The sequence below is a fragment of the Cherax quadricarinatus genome, chromosome 91 (assembly GCF_038502225.1).
Source record: "Cherax quadricarinatus isolate ZL_2023a chromosome 91, ASM3850222v1, whole genome shotgun sequence".
Classification (NCBI taxonomy): domain Eukaryota; kingdom Metazoa; phylum Arthropoda; class Malacostraca; order Decapoda; family Parastacidae; genus Cherax; species Cherax quadricarinatus.
Window position 1 is genome coordinate 14,448,077 of NC_091382.1, and position 19,793 is coordinate 14,467,869.

General features: G+C 45.1%; 1 protein-coding gene across 6 annotated transcripts in view; it reads right to left on the reverse strand.

The window, feature by feature from the left end:
- Window positions 1-18,261, reverse strand: part of LOC128702844 (carboxylic ester hydrolase) — a 144,518-nt gene extending 126,257 nt beyond the window's left edge. For 2 of the 6 annotated variants that reach the window (XM_053797274.2, XM_053797273.2), the window contains exons 1-2: window positions 17,966-18,104; window positions 17,299-17,511 (exon numbers count right to left, since the gene is read on the reverse strand). In XM_053797274.2, the coding sequence (XP_053653249.2) occupies window positions 17,299-17,511; window positions 17,966-17,986 (234 nt within the window). In that variant the 5' untranslated portion in view covers window positions 17,987-18,104. Of the gene's footprint in view, window positions 1-17,298; window positions 17,512-17,965; window positions 18,105-18,168 lie in introns of those variants that run through there. The other 4 variants (XM_070104400.1, XM_070104399.1, XM_070104401.1 and 1 more) reach the window with 4 other exon arrangements.
- Window positions 18,262-19,793: the final 1,532 nt, after the last annotated feature.

Genomic DNA, 19,793 nt, shown 5'->3' on the forward strand with positions numbered 1-19,793 from the left:
TTCTAAATTTTCAAATTTTAAAAAAGATGATATATATATTCTTTATTCCTAGAACATCGAAAATTCAATACACTCTTTATCTTTACTGTCACCTATAACAATATTTCTAAATGTAAGTTTTCTTTTCAGGAACTTTCATATTATTTTGGAAGATTGAGACACATTTGCAACATATGGGAATCTTCATAAAGGTAAAATTTTGCCACACCTGCTTCGACTCACCTCATTCCAGGCTGAGGGATTGATTACCTCAAACTCCTCCTCTCCTTACACCCTTCTGATTTGTGTAAAGTAAAAGGACACAAGTGCAACTAATGTGACATTTTATTGTGGCAACGTTTCGCTCTCCAGGAGAGAAGAAGCCACTGTGTGGTGAAACGTTTCCTCAATAAAGATTCCCATATGTTGCATAAGTGTCTCAATCTTCAACTTGTCGGTTTTTTAAACCATTTATCACATCTGTCAGACACTGCAATGTCATGGGATCTTGATACAAAAAATTCTTCATCCTCGTCCAATCTTCGAACGAAGACCAACTTCGACTAGTGGATGGCACCACTATGACCCCGCCTCCTCCTGCTTTGCCTCACCTGACTGTAGTATATAAGCCACGTTTATGACTCCATGCTGTACTTTCTACAAGATTGATGGACTGAACACATCGACTCCAGGCTGAGGGACTGATTACCTCAAACTCCTTCTCTCTTTACACCCTTCTGATTTGTACTGGACTGATGAAACCACTGTGTGGTGAAGGGCTTCCTCAATAAAGATTCCCATATGTTGCATAAGTCTCTCAATCTTCAACTTATCGGCTTTTTAATTAAACCATTTATCAAATTCATAAATTATCCACTGCCTGTCATCCTCAGTACCAAGGTGCCTTGGAAAGATTTCATCAGACATTAAAAACCATAATGAGAACTTTTTGTATGCATTTTCCTACAGAGTGGGATGAATCACCGCCTCAGTTGTTGTTCACCATAAGAGAAACTGTGCAGGAGTCCACAGGGTAGAGTTCGTTTGAGCTAATCTTTGGGCACAACGTACGAGGTACTCTTCGAGTGCTCAAGGAAGGATGGATTGGAGATGATGCCTGCATAACACTCTACAACAATTCGTCAAGGCTGCAGGTGGCACGTCAGTTGGCTAAGGCTAACTTAAAAACAGCTCAAAATACTATGGAACAGAGGTATGACGGAAACTCAAAGTTTTCTCCTTCCATCCAGGAGACCAGGTGCTCATGCAGGAACCTGTACCTGGCCACACCTTAAAAGCTAGATTTACAGGACCTCTGCAAATTGTAAATAAACTATCTGATGTAAACTATGTGGTAGCTCCCCTTGACAAGTCCTCAAAGAGTAAAACATACCACATAAATCAGATTAAAGCATTTCATACTCCAAATAAAGTCCCAGTAATGACTCTGTCCTCTTCCTCTGCAGACGACCTTGATTCCTTGCACCCTATTCCTGAAATTCAAGTACAGCTTCTCAATTCTGTCCTCCTCAAGGACCCTACCCCTTTGATGGTGGGGCAGTCTAAGAATCAAGTAACAAGTTTAACTACACTCCTACAGTCATAGCAGGACATCTTTTGGGATGTTCCAAAATAATGTACACTAGGATATCATGATGTAGATGTTGGAATCTCAAAACCTATTAAACTCTTCCCCTACAGAGCTAACCCTGAAAAACAGAGGCTACTTCAGCAGGAGGTAGCATTTCTTTTAGAACAAGGGTTAGCAGAGGAGTCATCTAGTCCGTGGGCTTCACCGTGCATCCTTGTTAGGAAGTCTGGTGGAGGGGTTTGAATGTGTACAGACTACCATAAGATGAATAAGGTCATTATTCTAGATGCTCACGCTCTGCCACGTTTGGATGACGTAACTGACTTCGTGGGTAAGGCTACTTTTGTGAAAATTAGACCTCTGTAAAGGTTACTATCAGGTACCTTTGACAGATAAGGCGATGGAAATCTCTGCCTTCGTAATTCCAGGAGGTCATTATTAATATACAGTAACTCGCTGGCATCATTCCAAAAGCTGATCCATCAGGCTATCAGAGGTCTTGAAGGGATGGCCGCTTATCTAGATGACATTGTAGTTGTGTCCGATACTTGGGACCAACATATGTCCAAACTTAAGGTTCTCTTTGAGACATTTCAGAATTTCCAATTAATTGTTAATTCATCTAAATCATCCTTTGGCAAATCTACTCTTTGTTTTATGGGCCATGAAATTTGATAAAATTCTTGCCTTTAAAAATTATCCAGTACCTCATGATAGGAAATCCCTCCAACTTTTCTTATGCATGGTAGGGTTTTATAGACTATTCTGTAAGAATTTTGCAGATGTTGTAACCCCCTTAACCTCATTTAATAATCAGAAATCCCTGTTTCATTGCACCCCAGATTGCAATGATGCATTTAAAAAAGCCAAACGTCTACTTTGTACCGCACCCATTCTACTGTCTCCTGATTTCTCAAAACCCTTACATTACAGGTTGATGTTGTGAGTCAGGGGAATCTGTGGAAGATGGGTTGCAGCCTGGAGCCTATTTCTCTGCCAAATGTCGCACTCACCACAGGGCCTACTCCACAGAAGAAGCCCTGGCTCTGATAGTGGCTTTAGAGCATTTTGAGGTCTACGTGGGTCAGTCGTCTCAAGTGGTCACAGTCTACAGTGAAAACAACCCTCTGGTTTATCTAAATGCCATGAAGAACCACAACAACCGACTCATGTGATGCAATTTCAGGCTGCAACCATACAACATAAATATTATACATATAGCTGGCAAGAATAATAAACTGGCTGATTCTCTTTCCTGAATGTAAATTTCGGTTAGGATTTGTTATGGACAATATGGGTAGAACAACCCTTTTTTTCCCCATTTGTATATATGTAAAATGTTTAATGTAAATAGTGGAAGGATTTTTTTTTTAGTGAGAGGATATTCTGCAACCTTCCGCAGGTATCTTGAACCTACGTTAGCCCTACTGTCTGCTGTCTAACTCAAAGTTTAGAGTCTGACTTTATGTATCGAGAAAAGTTGAGCTCTATCTAATGAGTTGGATGGTTGAGAGGAAAGGTAGGTCCATTATTGGACCATGTCATGGTGGCACTCTATCCATGGAGGTGCAAGGCCAGACTATGAAAGAGGGGACTACATAGGCTTGAGGAACTTCCTGCAGGAGGATCTGTGGGACAGAGAACTGGCAGGAAAGCCAGTAAATGAAATGATGGAATATGTAACAACAAAATGCAAGGAGGCAGTGGAAAGGTTTATTCCCAAGGGCAACAGAAACATTGGGAAGACCAGAACGAGCCCCTGGTTTACCCGACGGTGTAAGGAGGCAAAAACAAAGTGCAATAGAGAATGGAAAAAGTACAGAAGGCAGAGAACACACGAAAATAGGGAGATTAGTCGCAGAGCCAGGAACGAGTATGCACAGGTAAGGAGGGAGGCCCAACGACAGTATGAAAATAACATAGCATCGAAAGTCAAGACTGACCCGAAACTGTTGTATAGCCACATCAGGAGGAAGACAACAGTCAAAGATCAAGTGATCAGACTGAGGACAGACGGTGGAGAACTCACAAGAAATGATCAAGAGGTATGTGAGGAGCTAAACAGGAGATTTAAGGAAGTTTTTACAGTAGAGACAGGAAGGGCTCTGGGAAGACAGCACAGAAGGGAAAATCAAGAGGGAATATACCAACAAGTGTTGGATGACATACGAACAACCGAGGAGGAGGTGCAGAAGCTGCTAAGTGACCTTGATACCTCAAAGGCGATGGGACCGGACATCTCCCCGAGGGTCCTTAGAGAAGGAACAGAGATGCTGTGCATGCCCCTAACCACAATCTTCAACACATCCCTTGAAACTGGGCAACTACCTGAGAAATGGAAGACAGCAAATGTAGTCCCCATATTTAAGAAAGGAAACAGAAACGAGGCACTAAACAACAGACCTGTGTCTCTGACTTGTATAGTATGCAAAGTCATGGAGAAGATTATCAGGAGGAGAGTGGTGGAACACCTGGAACGGAACAAGATTATAAATGAAAACCAGAATGGGTTCATGGAAGGCAAATCCTGTGTCACAAACCTTCTGGAGTTTTATGACAAGATAACAGAAGTAAGACACGAGAGAGAGGGGTGGGTTGATTGCATTTTCCTGGACTGCCGGAAGGCCTTTGACACAGTTCCTCACAAGAGATTAGTGCATAAGCTGGAGGATCAGGCGCATATAACAGGGAGGGCACTGCAATGGATCAGGGAATACCTGACAGGGGGGCAACGAGTCATGGTACGTGAAGAGGTATTACAGTGGGCGCCTGTGACGAGCGGGGTCCCACAGGGGTCAGTTCTAGGACCAGTGCCATTTTTGATATATGCGAATGACATGATGGAAGGAATAGACTCTGAAGTGTCCCTATTCGCAGATGATGTGAAGCTGATGAGAAGAATTAAATCGGATGAGGATGAGGCAGGACTGCAAAGAGACCTGTACAGGCTGGAAACGTGGTCCAGAAACTGGCTTCTCGAATTCAACCCTGCCAAATGCAAAGTCATGAAGATTGGAGAGGGGCAAAAAGACCGCAGACAGAGTATAGGCTAGGTGGACAAAGACTACAGACCTCGCCCAGGGAGAAAGATCTTGGGGTGACCATAACACCGAGCACATCACCAGAGGCACACATCAACCAAATAACTGCTGCAGCATATGGGCGCATGGCAAACCTGAGAATAGCGTTCCGATACCTTAAAAAGGAATCGTTAAAGACACTGTACACTGTGTATATTAGGCCCATACTGGAGTATGCAGCACCAGTCTGGAACCCACACCTGGTCAAGCACGTCAAGAAGTTAGAGAAAGTACAAAGGTTTGCAACAAGGATAGTTCCAGAGCTCAGGGGAATGTCGTACGAGGAAAGGTTAAGGGAAATCGGACTGACGACACTGGAGGACAGAAGGGACAGGGGAGACATGATAACGACATGCAAGATACTGCGGGGAATGGACAAGGTGGACAGAGACAGGATGTTCCAGAGAGGGGACAAAAACAAGGGGTCACAATTGGAAGCTGAAGACTCAGACGAGTCACAGGGACGTTAGGAAGTATTTCTTCAGTCATAGAATCGTTAGGAAGTGGAATAGCCTAGCAAGAGAAGTAGTGGAGGCTGGAACCACACATAGTTTTATGAAGAGATATGACAAAGCTCAGGAAGCAGAGAGAGAGAGAGGACCTAGTAGTGATCAGTGAAGAGGCAGGGCCAGGAGCTGAGTCTCGACCCCTGCAACCACAATTAGGTGAGTACATGGGACACCCCTGCCTAAGTCCCTTACCCATTGCAATCTCCTCCCCCAAACATCAATTTATCTGTACCTGCATCTTGGCCCCTTTGTACAATGTGGTTACCCAATTAACTATTTCTTCCCCATAACTCTGCCTCCTGAGTATAGCCCCCAATGCTCCCCTTTCCACTCTGTCATAGGCCCACTGCCAATCTAAAGCCAACAATGCCACCCTCCCTCCTCCCCCACTTTTGACTCTACAAAACTTCTCAGTATCCCATGACCTTCAATCATCGACCTTCCAGGCAACTCAAACTGCGTGGTACTCCTTGATGGTGTGGTGCCCCTTACCCTTCGGGACCAACACTATAACTGCTGTTGCTTGCTTCCTCCCCATCCCACCCTTCTCTTTCATCTGATTTAATAGCCTGACCATGCAACCCCTTATCAACTCCCAATGTTGTAGATAAAATTCAGCCAGGAGACCGTCTATTCCCGGCACTTTGCCCTTCCTCATTCCCCTTAATGCCATCTCTATTTCCTCTACTGTAATTACCCCTCCTAAAGCCTTCCTATCACTGTTCCCAAAATTGCATGTCACATACTCACACACCTTCTCTAAAGCCACATCCCCCACCCCCACACTTGTCCATTACCCTTCATGCCATTTATCTGCATATGCACACATTCTTTTCATAGCCCTTATCTGCTGACCTACCCTATAATAATAATAATATAATCAAAAAGAAGCGCTAAGCCACTAGGGCTATACAGCGCTGCAGGGTAGGGAAGGAAGCGAGGGTATTGGATGGCAGAAGGGAGGAGGGATGATCAGCAGGTTACAGAAAACAGCGGGGCAGGGGATAGTACAGGGGTAGAGGGTAGCAAGAGATTGAAGTAGAAAGGGCTGAAGGTATCAGAATTTGTGAAGTAGGTCAGTTGTTGTCAAAAAGTCAATGAGAGAGTCCGGATGAAAGGTAGGCCCATCAGCGAGAAGGGAAGGTAAAGAGAGAGCAGCGGAGCGAAGACGACGACAGAGGTAGATTCTGCGTGCTCGTTGATAAAGTGGGCAGTCCAAAAGAATGTGGCTGACTGATAATGGAGCTTGGCAATTCTCACAGAGAGGAGCAAGACGCCTCTCCACGAGATATCCATGAGTAAGACGAGTATGGCCAATGCGAAGACGGGAGAGAGTAGTCTCCCAACCTCGACACTGGTGATAAGAAGACGGCCAGTAACCTATACTCGGTTTAATAGACTGAAGTTTGTTGCCGAGCATAGTAGACCAACGTTGTTGCCAACGGGTGTGAAGGTGGGAAGATATTGCAGCAAAATAGTCCGTAAATGGAATACCTCTATAAGAAACTGGTAGGTCATGTACTGCTGACCGCGCAGCAGTGTCTGCCTGTTCATTGCCCTGTACGTCAACATGACCAGGGACCCAACAAAAAACAATATCTTTATGCTTGGTAAAGATGCGGCGTAGCCAAAGTTGGATACGGAGGACTAAGGGGTGAGGTGTATCAAATTTTTGTATAGCCTGTAAAGCACTAAGGGAGTCTGAGACAACTACAAATGATGACACAGACATAGATGCAATACGGATAAGTGCTGTAAGGATGGCATATAATTCAGCAGTAAAAATACTAGCCGAAGATAGTAAATGCCCTTGTACGACGCTGTCCGGAAACACTGCTGCGAATCCTACGCCGTCAGAAGATCTAGAGCCATCTGTGTACACAGCAATGGCATGAGAATGAGAGTGAAAGTGGTCAAGAAAAAGAGAGCGAGAAGCGACCGTAGACAGTTGGGCTTTCGAGCAAGGGAGGGAGAAAGAACAGACTCGAACAGCTGGAACTTCCCAGGGGGGTAGGGAAAAGTGAGATGCTACATGTACATAGAAAGGTGGTAGTTGAAGAGAAGACAAGAGCGAATGAAGGCGAAGAGAGAAGGGACGGAGTAAACAGGGGCGGCGAATAAATAATGTCTACTAATATCAGTGACCATTCTATAAATGGAAGGATTGCGGAGATCATGAGAGCATACATAGTAGCACAGACAATGGGCATCACGGCAATCGGATAAGGATGGAACGTTCGCTTCTGCATAGAGGCTCTCGACAGGGGAAGAGCGAAAAGCACCAAGGCATAAACGTAATCCTTAGTGATGAATGGGGTTAAGGCTAGAGAGAGTAGCAGGAGATGCCGCTGAATAGATCTGGTCACCATAATCAAGTTTCGATAAAATAAGGGTGGAATGTAGGCGAAGGAGGGTTCGACGATCAGCTCCCCATGAAAGATGAGCAAGGGTTTTAAGAAGGTTCAGCCGGCTGTGACAAGTTGCCTTCAGAGAGGTAATGTGAGGTTTCCAGGATAACCTACGATCAAAGAGGAGGCCCAGAAACTTGACTGTATCACGTTCAGGAATACGGGAGCCATAGAGGTACAAAGGATGATCGGAGATGACAGAGCGTCTAGTGAAAGTAATTTGGTGGGTTTTAGTGCTGGAAAATTTAAACCCACGTGTGGTGGCCCAATTGGAAACACGGTCGACTGCATGTTGGAGAGAAACTGTAATGAGGTGACAGTCAGCGCCTGCACAGGCAATAGCGAAGTCATCAACATAGAGTGATGACCAAATATTTGATGGAAGACTAGAGGCCAAATCATTAATAGCAAGGAGAAAAAGTGTTGTGCTCAGAACACATCCCTGGGGGACACCTTCAGCTTGGATAAAGTCCGGGGAGAGCACATTATTAACCCGAACACGGAAATGCCTGTCAGTTAAAAAGTTCTTAAAGGAAGGATGGTAGATTGCCTCGAAGGCCTAAGGAGTGGGCTTGGGCTAAAATATTATACCTCCAAGTTGTGTCATATGCCTTCTCAAGGTCAAAAAATATGGCAATAACTGAGTGGTTATTCGCAAAGGCATTACGAACATACGTATCCAAGCATAGTAAGGGGTCTATGGTAGAACTTCCCTTACGAAAGCCATATTGACGAGTGGAGAGACTGTTGTGTGTCTCTAAATACCACACTAAACGTCTATTTACTAGGCGTTCCATTACTTTGCAAACTGCACTGGTAAGAGCAATGGGACGATAGTGGGAGGTTTCATGTCCCGTAGTGCCTGGTTTGCGGAAAGGGAGAACAATGGCGGATTTCCACAGCTCTGGAAGAACTCCTTGTGACCAAATAAGATTGTAAAGGCGTAATAGGACTGCAAGGGCTGACTGATGTAAATGTTGTAGCATACGAATATGAATGTCGTCGGGCCCAGCTGCCAATGATCGACAAGCTGAGAGTGTTGCCTCCAGTTCTTGAAGTGTAAAAGGCACATTATACTGTTCTTCTCTGAGAGAAGAAAAGTCCAAGGGTGCTACCTCTCTGGCAGACTTTGAGGAAAGAAATGAGGGGCACAGATGGAGTCCCTGAGAAATACGGACCAGATGATTGCCAATTTCATTGGCAACATCTAGTGGGTTTGCTATATCAACAATGGCAACCCGCAGAACAGGAGCCTGGTCAGGAGAATATTTACCACTCAGTTTTCGTACTTTTTTCCAGACTGCACTCATAGAGGAAGCAGAGGTGATGGTGGAGACATAATCTCGCCAGCAAGTGCGTTTAGCGTCACGGATGACACGGCGAGCGATCGCACGCTTCTGTTTAAAATCAAGGAGTCTCTCTGTGGTTCTATTGTACTGGTACCTGCCCCATGCAGCGCGTTTCAAACGTACTGCACGAGCACAACCAGGAGACCACCAAGGCACGCATTTCTGAGAATGCCTGCCCAAAGTTTGAGGTATAGAATGAGAAGCTGCGGTGAAAACGGAGGACGAGAAGAGGTGTAAAAGCTCATCGATGGAGGACGAAGAAGGAACCTCTTTAAAAACAGTTAGGTGTGAGTAAAGGTTCCAATTTGCCCAATTAAATTGCCAGCGTGGGGTGCGAAGAGGTGGTGAATATGAAGGGGAAGTAAGAATGATTGGGAAATGATCACTGTCATGTAAGTCCGGGAGAACAGACCAAGTGAAGTCTAATGCGGCGGAGGAAGAGCAGACTGAGAGATCGGTGCAAGAGAGAGTATGAGTCCGAGGATCAAAATGGGTGTGAGTACCTGTATTTAAAACATGGAGGGGGTGGGAGGCAAGAAAAGCCTCTAACTGAATTCCACGGGAATCACAGTGAGACCCCCCCCAGAGGAAATGGTGGGCATTAAAATCACCAAGTAACAAAATCGGTGGCGGTAATGACGAAACAAGGAAGGCAATATCCGGAATAGATAATGCCCGAGAAGGAGAGAGATATAAAGAACAGAGCATATACCACCTATGTAAGTGGATATGGGCTGCTGTGTAATGCAGCGAAGTATGAACAAATAGCTGATGGTACAGAATATCAGTGCGTAGAAGAAGGGCACTTTCATTAAAGGTCCCATCAGGAAAAGGATCTGAAGAATACAATAAATTATAGACTGAGATGGTAGAAATAACAGCAGAGTGTAATTTTGGTTCCTGTAAGCAAACACCAACAGGGGCAAACTGGAAGAGTAACATCTGAAGCTCACCCCGATTACCCCTGAGACCGCGTATATTCCACTGTAAATAGGCCATGATTGGCAATGATAAAGATACTTGAAATCCACAGGTAAGGGTTCCTACGGACTAGAGGGGTTAGAAAAGTCCACATGCGGAGGCAGTGGAAAACTTTCAAGCAGCGAAGGAACGGTGCGCTGTGAAGAAAGGAGTTGCGCAGATGGAGCAGAGGAGAGAGAAAGAGCGGAAGGTGGATCAGTGTCCATTGATGGTTTGGTCTCTGCAATATATTCAGAGATTGCTTCAAGTGTTTCGGAATTCAGAGACGTCGTATGGGAGACAATATTGAAAATGGTAGGGGGAGGATGAGTAAAGATTGGAACTGTATTGGACTGTACCAAGGTAGGGGGGGCGAAAGGGTGGAGGGAACTGGAGAAGCGTGGCAGGGGACAGAAGAGGCAGGAACCTGGGAGGTGGCAGAAGAGAAAGAAACTTGGGAGGGAACAGGGGAGGAAGGTACAGTACGAGGAGGAGGGTGAACCTCTACACTTGTAACTGAGCCAGTGAGAGGGGGAGAACCAGAGACAGAGACAGGGAGGGTAAAATGAGGAGGTGGAAGATGGGTAGGAGGTGTTAACGGACCTTCTTTTGACTTTTGAGAAGTAGAGGGACGATTGGGAGGAGGTGTCATACGAGGTCTCGTCGATACTGAGGCTTGTGAGAGAGAACTCGAAGAAGCGAGATCAGACTGAGGCGTTGAAGTAGGGACGTCTGAGCCGAGGACAGCAAAAGGATTAGATACTGGACTGACTATGGGAGAGGTAACCACAGAGGTGGGTGTAGAAGATGGGATACCAGAAGTGGGGGGACGTTTCGAAACACGGGAATAAGAAACACGTGGGAGTCTCCCTTGAAGGCGGAGATGAGAAACTGCCATGGCATAAGGGAGACCTTCTGTCTCTTTGAGGTAACGGATTTCCCGCTCGTTTAAATAGACTTGACAACGGCGAGAGTACGAAGGGTGAGCCTCATGACAGTTAAGGCAAGAGGGAGATCGATTGCAAGACGTATGAGAATGGTCATCGGCACCACACACTGGGCATTCGGCGATAGATCTGCAATATTTCGCTGGATGGCCAAATCGCCAGCAATTTCTACACTGTTGTGGTGTAGGGATCACCTTTCGAACTTGTAACCGATGTCCTGCTATATAAACTGAGGATGGGAGTTCTCGGCTGTCAAAAGTTAAACGAGCCACATTGCTAGGGTATCGTCTCTGCCCGCGGGCAGGAAGAACGTAAGTGTCTACCTTGAGGATTGGGAGATCTTGGAGTTCCAGCTGTTCAAGAATGTCAGTGCCACATGTCTGAAAATTTTGTTGAACTATGGTATGGGGCAGAATGATGGTACCACTACAAGAATTGAGGGAATGATGTTTTTCAAGAGTGACAGGAACAGTATCGATATGGGAAAGATGAGAGAGCTCATGAGCCTGGGTAGCATTCTGTACAGTAATGATGCGCGTACTGCTCTTAAGAGCATGAAAAGAAACATCTTTACCAACATGGCGTAGGAGTGCCTTGCCAATACTGTGGTCAGAAAGATAGGCAGTAGAGGAAGTCGGTCGTAAAGTGAAGAATTTAGTCCATTGGTCAGTCTGAAACTGAGCATGGAAAGGTAGTGAAGGACGTGTCGATCGTTTCTCAGAAGAACGAGAAGGTGGAGAAGTATCATCAGCAGGTAATTGTCGTTGGCGTTTAGGCGTGGGACCAGAGTTGATCCGACGTGGAATGGGTCGGCAATTTGAAAATTGCCGCACCGTAGAGGGAGAGGCCGGAAGCATAGTCAGAGGAGAGCGAAGGCCCGATAAATCGAAGGAGTCAGTCGAGGCCTCAGTACCTGAAGCGGAAGAGGAAACAGCACCGGCAATAGGTACAGAGGCATGTGGAGTGTCTGAAGAGTGGTCCAAAGACGAGGCGGGGTCAGAACGGGGTGCGGTATCAAGAAGGGGCCCGGGGGTAGTAGGTTCATGGACTAGGGCTGCCATGGTTAGGTTACTTCTTTCTTTTTGTTTTTAAGAAAAAAAAGAAAGAAGAAAAGAAAATAAAAATAAAAAAAAGAATAAAAAATGGGCGGACCGGGGAGGGATAGTTCCTAGGAGGAATGAAAGGGCCAGAAATCTCCCTCCACGCCCAAGAGGACCTCAGCACCGCAAGTAGCGCAGATGCAGCATGGAACCCGTGCCATACCCTACCCATCATGCTAGTAAACTAACAATCCGAGATAGCAACCTCACATCTGCCGAGCTACCTCGGTGGACAAAAGAGAGGGCGGCCGGATATCCGCCACAAAGCATACCTCCTTCAGCCACCACCCCCGGAATCCGAAAGGTGGCTTCCAGAGATACACCCGTCGCCCGAAAGACACCCAAAGCTACCAGGATACCGGAGAGGGATCGGGACATCCCCAGGCGATCCAGATTTCACGGCAAACTATGCCACCGCCAAGAACCTCAACGGAATGGGATAGACCCCGGTATCCTTTCCCCTACCTAGGAACTAGCGCGCCTGTGGGAGAAATCCCAAAGGCCAAAAAGAGTAAGGGAAAAAGGGAGGGGTGGGGAGGAGGAGGAGGAAAGGAAAAAGGGGAGGATGAGGAGGATGGGATAGGGGAGGGGAGATTGGAGGGTAATTAGGTTCGGTCTGAGGAAGAAGACCGACAGGTCTAATTCCACAGACCAAGAGCCTCTTCACCACGCCAAGGAGCCCCCCCTTGAAGAGGACCTACCCTATTACCTACCACCGACTCGTGTACCTCGAACCTTGGGATAGCTGTAACCTGCTGCCTTTGCTTTTGATGTTGCAACACACACGCAGATGGCTTGTCGCCCCAAAGCACTTCCTCTACCCCTGCCTGCACCCTTACTGCTTGAAACCTCTCATTTTGTAACTCCCTCAGTCTCGCCTTCACTTCGACAATATCGTTCATAGGATAGTTGCCCCCTACAGCCCTCTGCCCATAACTACCCCTTAACCTGTCCTCTAAATAGTTTGAAAGTCCATATTTTAAGTTATTTATACATTTACCCTCCCTCACATAATATTTCCTAAACCTTTCCTTAGCGACACAATCCCACCATTTCACGACATCTTCCACCCCCTATGCATCCTCACTAAGCTCCTTCCATAGGACAGAAAATTCCTCTAACCCCTCCTCATCATTCAACACACTTATGTCTAATTTCCAGTAACTCCTGTATATTTCTGCAAGTGTCTCCCACCCTACCTCCACCACCACTGGTCTATGATCCGACAATGCTACCTCAACAGTTTTGAAAGATTGTACTACAACCCCTGAGAAAGATACACTCTGTCTAACCTCACCGCATACCCTCTCCTACACCCCCCCTTCATACGTGTTCCATAACTGAATATCCCTCATTAAATCCCTTAGGGTCACAGACACATATCCTGCCCCTTTCGGTTCCCCATCGACCCTCCCAATGATGCAATTCCAGTCGCCTCCTACTAGTGCCACCTCCGGTAATGCACGTAAGAAAAACACAAGGTCTTCACACACAAACTCCTGTTTCACCTGTATGTTATTCTCTGCAGGCGCATACACGCTTACAAAGGACACACGCTTGACCATGCATCAACCATCCACATGCAAATCCCTCCTCCTTGCCCCCTCCCCTCTCACTTTTCTGCAAAACAAACGGGCTCACCTCCCTAATTAATATACCCACACCACCTTTTAAACAGGCAGATGGCAGGGTTACCACCTGAAACCCTGCCATCTCCAACACCTTACTATCCTTAAAATTATGCTCCTGAAGGAACATAACATCCACTCTAGATTTATTCAGAAACATTCTAAACCATTCTCTCTTTACACTATTACACAAACCACCCTTCATGGGGCAGGCCGCAAAGTTTGTGGGCCTGAGCATGTGCTTTTCTGCGCATGTCATCCTACTCATGCCGTGCATCCAGATTCCCATTCTTTATTTCTGACCAATCACAAGCCTTCCCTGAATCGCTTCAACTAAGTGGTGCCGTCCTGTTCTCACTTCCCATTGGTTGAGAGACCAAGATGTAAACACTTTTGGCTTGGCATTGGCGAGAGTAACATTTTTTCATCTAGTGAGACTCAAATACCCTTGGATTTTATCCTCTACAATGTCGGTAAGTACTAATTGTTATGTCTAGTGCATAAATGAATAGTTTAGGCATATTTTGATGTATATATATATATAAAGGCCATGTGAAGCATAATATGAGTGTACCATGCAAATGAGAAAAATGCAACATAAGAGGCCTCAATAAATGTTGGTCTGCCCCTTTTAGGGCAAGTTTTCAATTTCAGTAAATAAATAATTATAAAAAATATTTATATTGCTTATTTGAATTTTGTAGTGGTCTGGATGTGTACAGAATATTTTTGTTGTCCTTCCACATCAATGAGAAATTGTTTTATGGTGAGCCTTCCAACACCAGGTCAAAATATGTCTGCATAAGAGCAACTTCAAGAGCTTCACCAAGTACTTCCAATGGTGACAGTAATGTTTTGCCAACCTTGCAATTGTCATCTGCTCTCCACTACCAGCACTGATGACAGTGTGAGGTTTGATAAAATATTAGGTCACTGGCCAATGCTAGGAGCTACTTAGTTGCAAATATTGCTGCAAAAAGTCATGTCACATCCTCATTTTACTGCTCCATTTACAAAGTAAATCTATGTATAAAGAAGGATAATAATTGCTTCATAGACTTTCATTCTAGCAGTTAGTAATATAGAATGTTCTTTCTCAGGAAACTCAGGAATATGGAACTTGAAAGTTTTATCACTTTGCAATGTGTCCATGTTGCTATTTGGTTCATTTTTATATATTTCTAATACTTACAAAATGTTTGGATACAATTTCCATTTATGTTTTTGATATTGTCTGTTTGTATAATAAGTTAAAAAAATAGTTATTTGGTGTTTTATTAACAATTGCAACTTTGCAACAATTGAAATTATACTCCCTTAATCGGGCAGGCCTTAGTAGATTATGGCTTCACAGACTAGCAATTGCTCGAAAAATAACCATCAGAATTCTATTTATATGGGCTCATTCACCTTACATTGAGATACTCTATCCACTCTAAGGAGTTCAGTTCGAAATTCTAATTTTCCTCTAATATGCCCCATGAAGGATTTTAATTAATGTTTACTGTCATACACCTGAGGCCTTTAAAAGTTTCCACCCCTGCCTCCTCTCTCCACTCTTCCCAGGGGCACCAGAGCTTGTAGTTCCACTTGTCACCCTCACACTTCCCACTCTCTCCCCTTCTTCCTGTGCCTCTTGTCGTGGCCACCACTACCTTCACCTTCCACCCAAATCTGCTTCCCAGGCCACTGTGCTGGCATCAGGACATCATCTGAATCAGACGCAGCAGTCCTCTTCCTCGTGACGACCACATCTTCCATAACTTAGTCTGGGATGCCTCACAATGGACCTCTACTTCCACTGTACATTGGTTCATTGATCCCGGTGACACCTCTGCCACGCTATCAATCCCGTAGTCCGTATGGTTCTCCTGTCATTGACACACCACAGCCGTCAACTTGTCGTCTACTACTCACTCAGGTGCAACCGCCTCCTCAGGCCGTTACAAAGACTTCAACACCTCAGCCAATTCCTCCTCAATATCCAACACTTCCTCCTGTACTTTCTGCTCATCACTTGCTTCTGGAAGAGTCTCTGGGTCAGTTAACTGGTCGAGGGCCTCACCCTCTCCCCCAACCATATGCGCCTCATCCTCTATCTCGCTCCATAGACGACCACGGCCTCCCTCACATCATTGTCCCCCACCTGCTTCCTCCATTGCAGGAGCGGATGCCTCCACCTCTGAGCCAGGCGCTCATTGCTGCTTCCCACACACTGCTGCTATGTGATCATATTCCCCACATAGGCAGCATGTACGTCTTTGCCCGGCATACGAAACCATGACCTGTGTCCTGAATTCCTGTAGGTACATGTAAGACGGTATGGGGTGTTGCAATGTCATTTTTAGGTTAAAAGTGCCTTCCAGTAGACCCGCGTAGGCTCCTGTCACCCACGTACCGTGCTTGACCAAATGAACTGTCCCATATTTCTCAAAAAACACCTCTAATATCTGCCTCATCCATCTCAAAGGGAACATTACGACGCTTGATCCATGTGTAATGCCTGGATACATCAATCATCCTCATGCGAACAGCGTGAGGATGATTGACGATTCGTACACCGTTGCTGTGAGCAATTTCACAAAGAATTCCGTGAGCTCCATTTAAAGCTACCCAGTTTAACTCTCCATCCTTAATGCCATACATCTCTCTGATGACCTTGGGTAGTAATACTTGTGCTGAAACGGGCAATATTGCCCTTCGGAGAAGCTCATTTCTGACAGTGTTGATCCGGCATCTATGACTGAACGCCATGTTGACTAATGGTAGTTCTCCTGGTTTGACAGCAGAGGCACGACAGCACCACCTCACACCACCACAACCAGGCAGCTGAGGAGCATCTGCGCAGTAGATCCTCTAGGCCCGAAAGCGAAGAGCACAATGTTCTGGTGAAAGTTCATGTCTATGCTTGTTGTGTGTGTACTTATGTAAATTATAAGTGGCAGTTGGAATGCCTATCTATTGGAGAGAGGGGGAGGGGTTGGTGTGTGTAGGACGCATGGTATATATACCATGGCATGATGCAAACCGTGGTACTAGTTTACTATGTATTTGCCTGTGGGTTGCTTATTAGGTTAGCTTATGTATAGTTATACATAGTGTATTTTCTTCATGACCTTGTGTAGTGTTGGGCAGAGTTAATGTTTATCACTACCAACATTGCATCTTTTTCCTTGTGTAACTATACATGTATGTAAATGTATGTCCGGTTTTTAATAAAATATAAAAAACCAAAACAATTCAACTTTGGCCCCCTTGTGTCACTTGATTCAGTAGTTGGATCAGTGTTGTTGAGTAACCTGTGTCACATGAACCAGTAGTTGGACCATTACACGTGGGACACAAATGACCATAGGGACAGTAGTTGGAACAGTCTTGCTGGGGCAGATACGGCCTATAGACCAACAGCTGGACCAGCTGTGGTGGGACACATATGGTCTATAGGTCAGTAGCTGGTCCAGTGCCGGAAGGACACATGTGGTCTCTGGGCCAGTAGTTGGTTCAATATTGGAAGGACACATGTGGTCTATCGGCCAGCAGTTAGACCAGTGCTTGTGGGACACATGTGATCTATGAGCTTGTAGATGGAACAGTGTTTGGGGATACATGTGATCTGTTGGTCTGTGACTGGTACAGTGTTGTGGGACACATGTGGTCATTGGACCAGTTGTGGGTTCAGTGATGGTGGGACACATGTGTAGTTAGACCAGCCTCAAATAATATACAGCAATAATATATTCTTCTTACCCTGAGTCGTAGATTTCCTATAGGTGGCTTAGCAAACGGAATAGATTGGAAGGAGTAAAATGGTTTTCCTTCAGTGGAGAACTCCTTGAAACCAGCGATCCTTCCATCCTGTGTGGCAACCACTGGCCTCTCTCCCGCTTCACTATCAGTGGCTGCTCCCATGGCTGCCATCACTACCATTGCTGCTATCACTGCATACCTCATCTTGATCACCTGAACATGTAAACTGTAATGTAAACCGAGTTTTATATGAGAGGATAATTGTAGATTGTTATAATATTGAAAGGAAAGCACTGAGCTTACAGGTGTTATGCCTCGCCTGGTACTGAGATGCATTACCTGAGAAGAAGGTAAAGTAACTCATATTCCTTTTATCAACAACTTTCAATAAGGGTGTATACATGCGCCGAATAAAGGTTACGTACTCTTTGCATTCCACAACAATATATTATTGTTAGTGTTTCCTAGTTCCTTGAAAGTGACTTACACCTTGATGTTTCTGAGAACCAGGGACGTGCAATGAAGTGGCCACACAAGCACTGAGCAACATTATTTCACACAGCTTTGACAGGCAGAGCTCAAACTTGTACTGCTGCTTTGCCCTTTGACAAGTACATAAATTATGGTACTGTTAAAGAAATTATACTAGAGTCGTCCAACTTGTTACCTGTGTGTTTCCAAAGTGCATTTCGTGAGTGGCAGAGAAGACAAGATCAAGGCTGTGATGAATTAGCAAGTGAGGGAAAGACTGCGTTGGAGACGGGGTGCAGAGCCTCAAATTGCAATACTTTTTGCAACCTCATTCAACTGACACTGCATGAAGATTTATATAACTGAGTATCTGCTGACATACAAGAATATTTCACTAACCATACTACATCATATGTTCTAGAGACTGCCACATTAGCAGGCAATTATGAGATATTTCACAAACTTGTGTGTACTAAAGCACAAAGGAATTAGGCACAAGAAAAATATCCTAGGAGTTGGCACCCAAATCAGTTGATCAGTGTCGTCTTCACTCACCTGTTGTTGTAACTCTCGCACTCTACTACGAAGACTCTCAATCCTAAATCTGTTTCTGTGGCAAGGCAGAAATTTGATACCGAGAAGAAAGTTAAATGTACCTACTGTAGGAGAAAAAGACATTCCAGGGAATATTGTTATACACTGTAAAGAGATAGGAGAAATGATCGTGCGGATGGCACCTGCACAAAAGTTGCATCTTCCTCTTGGATACAACAAAGTTACGAAGAATTTAGCAACACGTCAAATTCTATCGCTCAGGAAAGTATTGTTCATGATAGATGACTAGGGTTCAGAAAGTCTGCATGATGATAAAATTCGTTCTGTAATGACTCCTTACTTATTTTTTATTATTTTTATTATCACACTGGCCGACTCCCACCAAGGCAGGGTGGCCCGAAAAAGAAAAACTTTCGCCATCATTCACTCCATCACTGTCTTGCCAGAAGGGTGCTTTACACTACAGTTTTTAAACTGCAACATTAACACCCCTCCTTCAGAGTGCAGGGACTGTACTTCCCATCTCCAGGACTCAATTCCGGCCTGCCGGTTTCCCTGAACCCCTTCATAAATGTTACTTTGCTCACACTCCAACAGCACGTCAAGTATTAAAAACCACTTGTCTCCATTCACTCCTATCAAACATGCTCACGCATGCCTGCTGGAAGTCCAAGCCTCTCGCACACAAAACCTCCTTTACCCCCTCTCTCGAACCTTTCCTAGGCCGACCCCTACCCCGCCTTCCTTCCACTACAGACTGATACACTCTTGAAGTCATTCTGTTTCACTCCATTCTCTCTACATGTCCGAACCACCTCAACAACCCTTCCTCAGCCCTCTGGACAACAGTTTTGGTAATCCCGCACCTCCTCCTAACTTCCAAACTACGAATTCTCTGCATTATATTCACACCACACATTGCCCTCAGACATGACATCTCCACTGCCTCCAGCCTTCTCCTCGCTGCAACATTCATCACCCATGCCTCACACCCATATAAGAGCATTGGTAAAACTATACTCTCATACATTCCCCTCCTTGCCTCCAAGGACAAAGTTCTTTGTCTCCACAGACTCCTAAGTGCACCACTCACTCTTTTCCCCTCATCAATTCTATGATTCACCTCATCTTTCATAGACCCATCCGCTGACACGTCCACTCCCAAATATCTGAATACATTCACCTCCTCCATACTCTCTCCCTCCAATCTGATATTCAATCTTTCATCACCTAATCTTTTTGTTATCCTCATAACCTTACTCTTTCCTGTATTCACCTTTAATTTTCTTCTTTTGCACACCCTACCAAATTCATCCACCAATCTCTGCAACTTCTCTTCAGAATCTCCCAAGAGCACAGTGTCATCAGCAAAGAGCAGCTGTGACAACTCCCACTTTGTGTGTGATTCTTTATCTTTTAACTCCACGCCTCTTGCCAAGACCCTCGCATTTACTTCTCTTACAACCCCA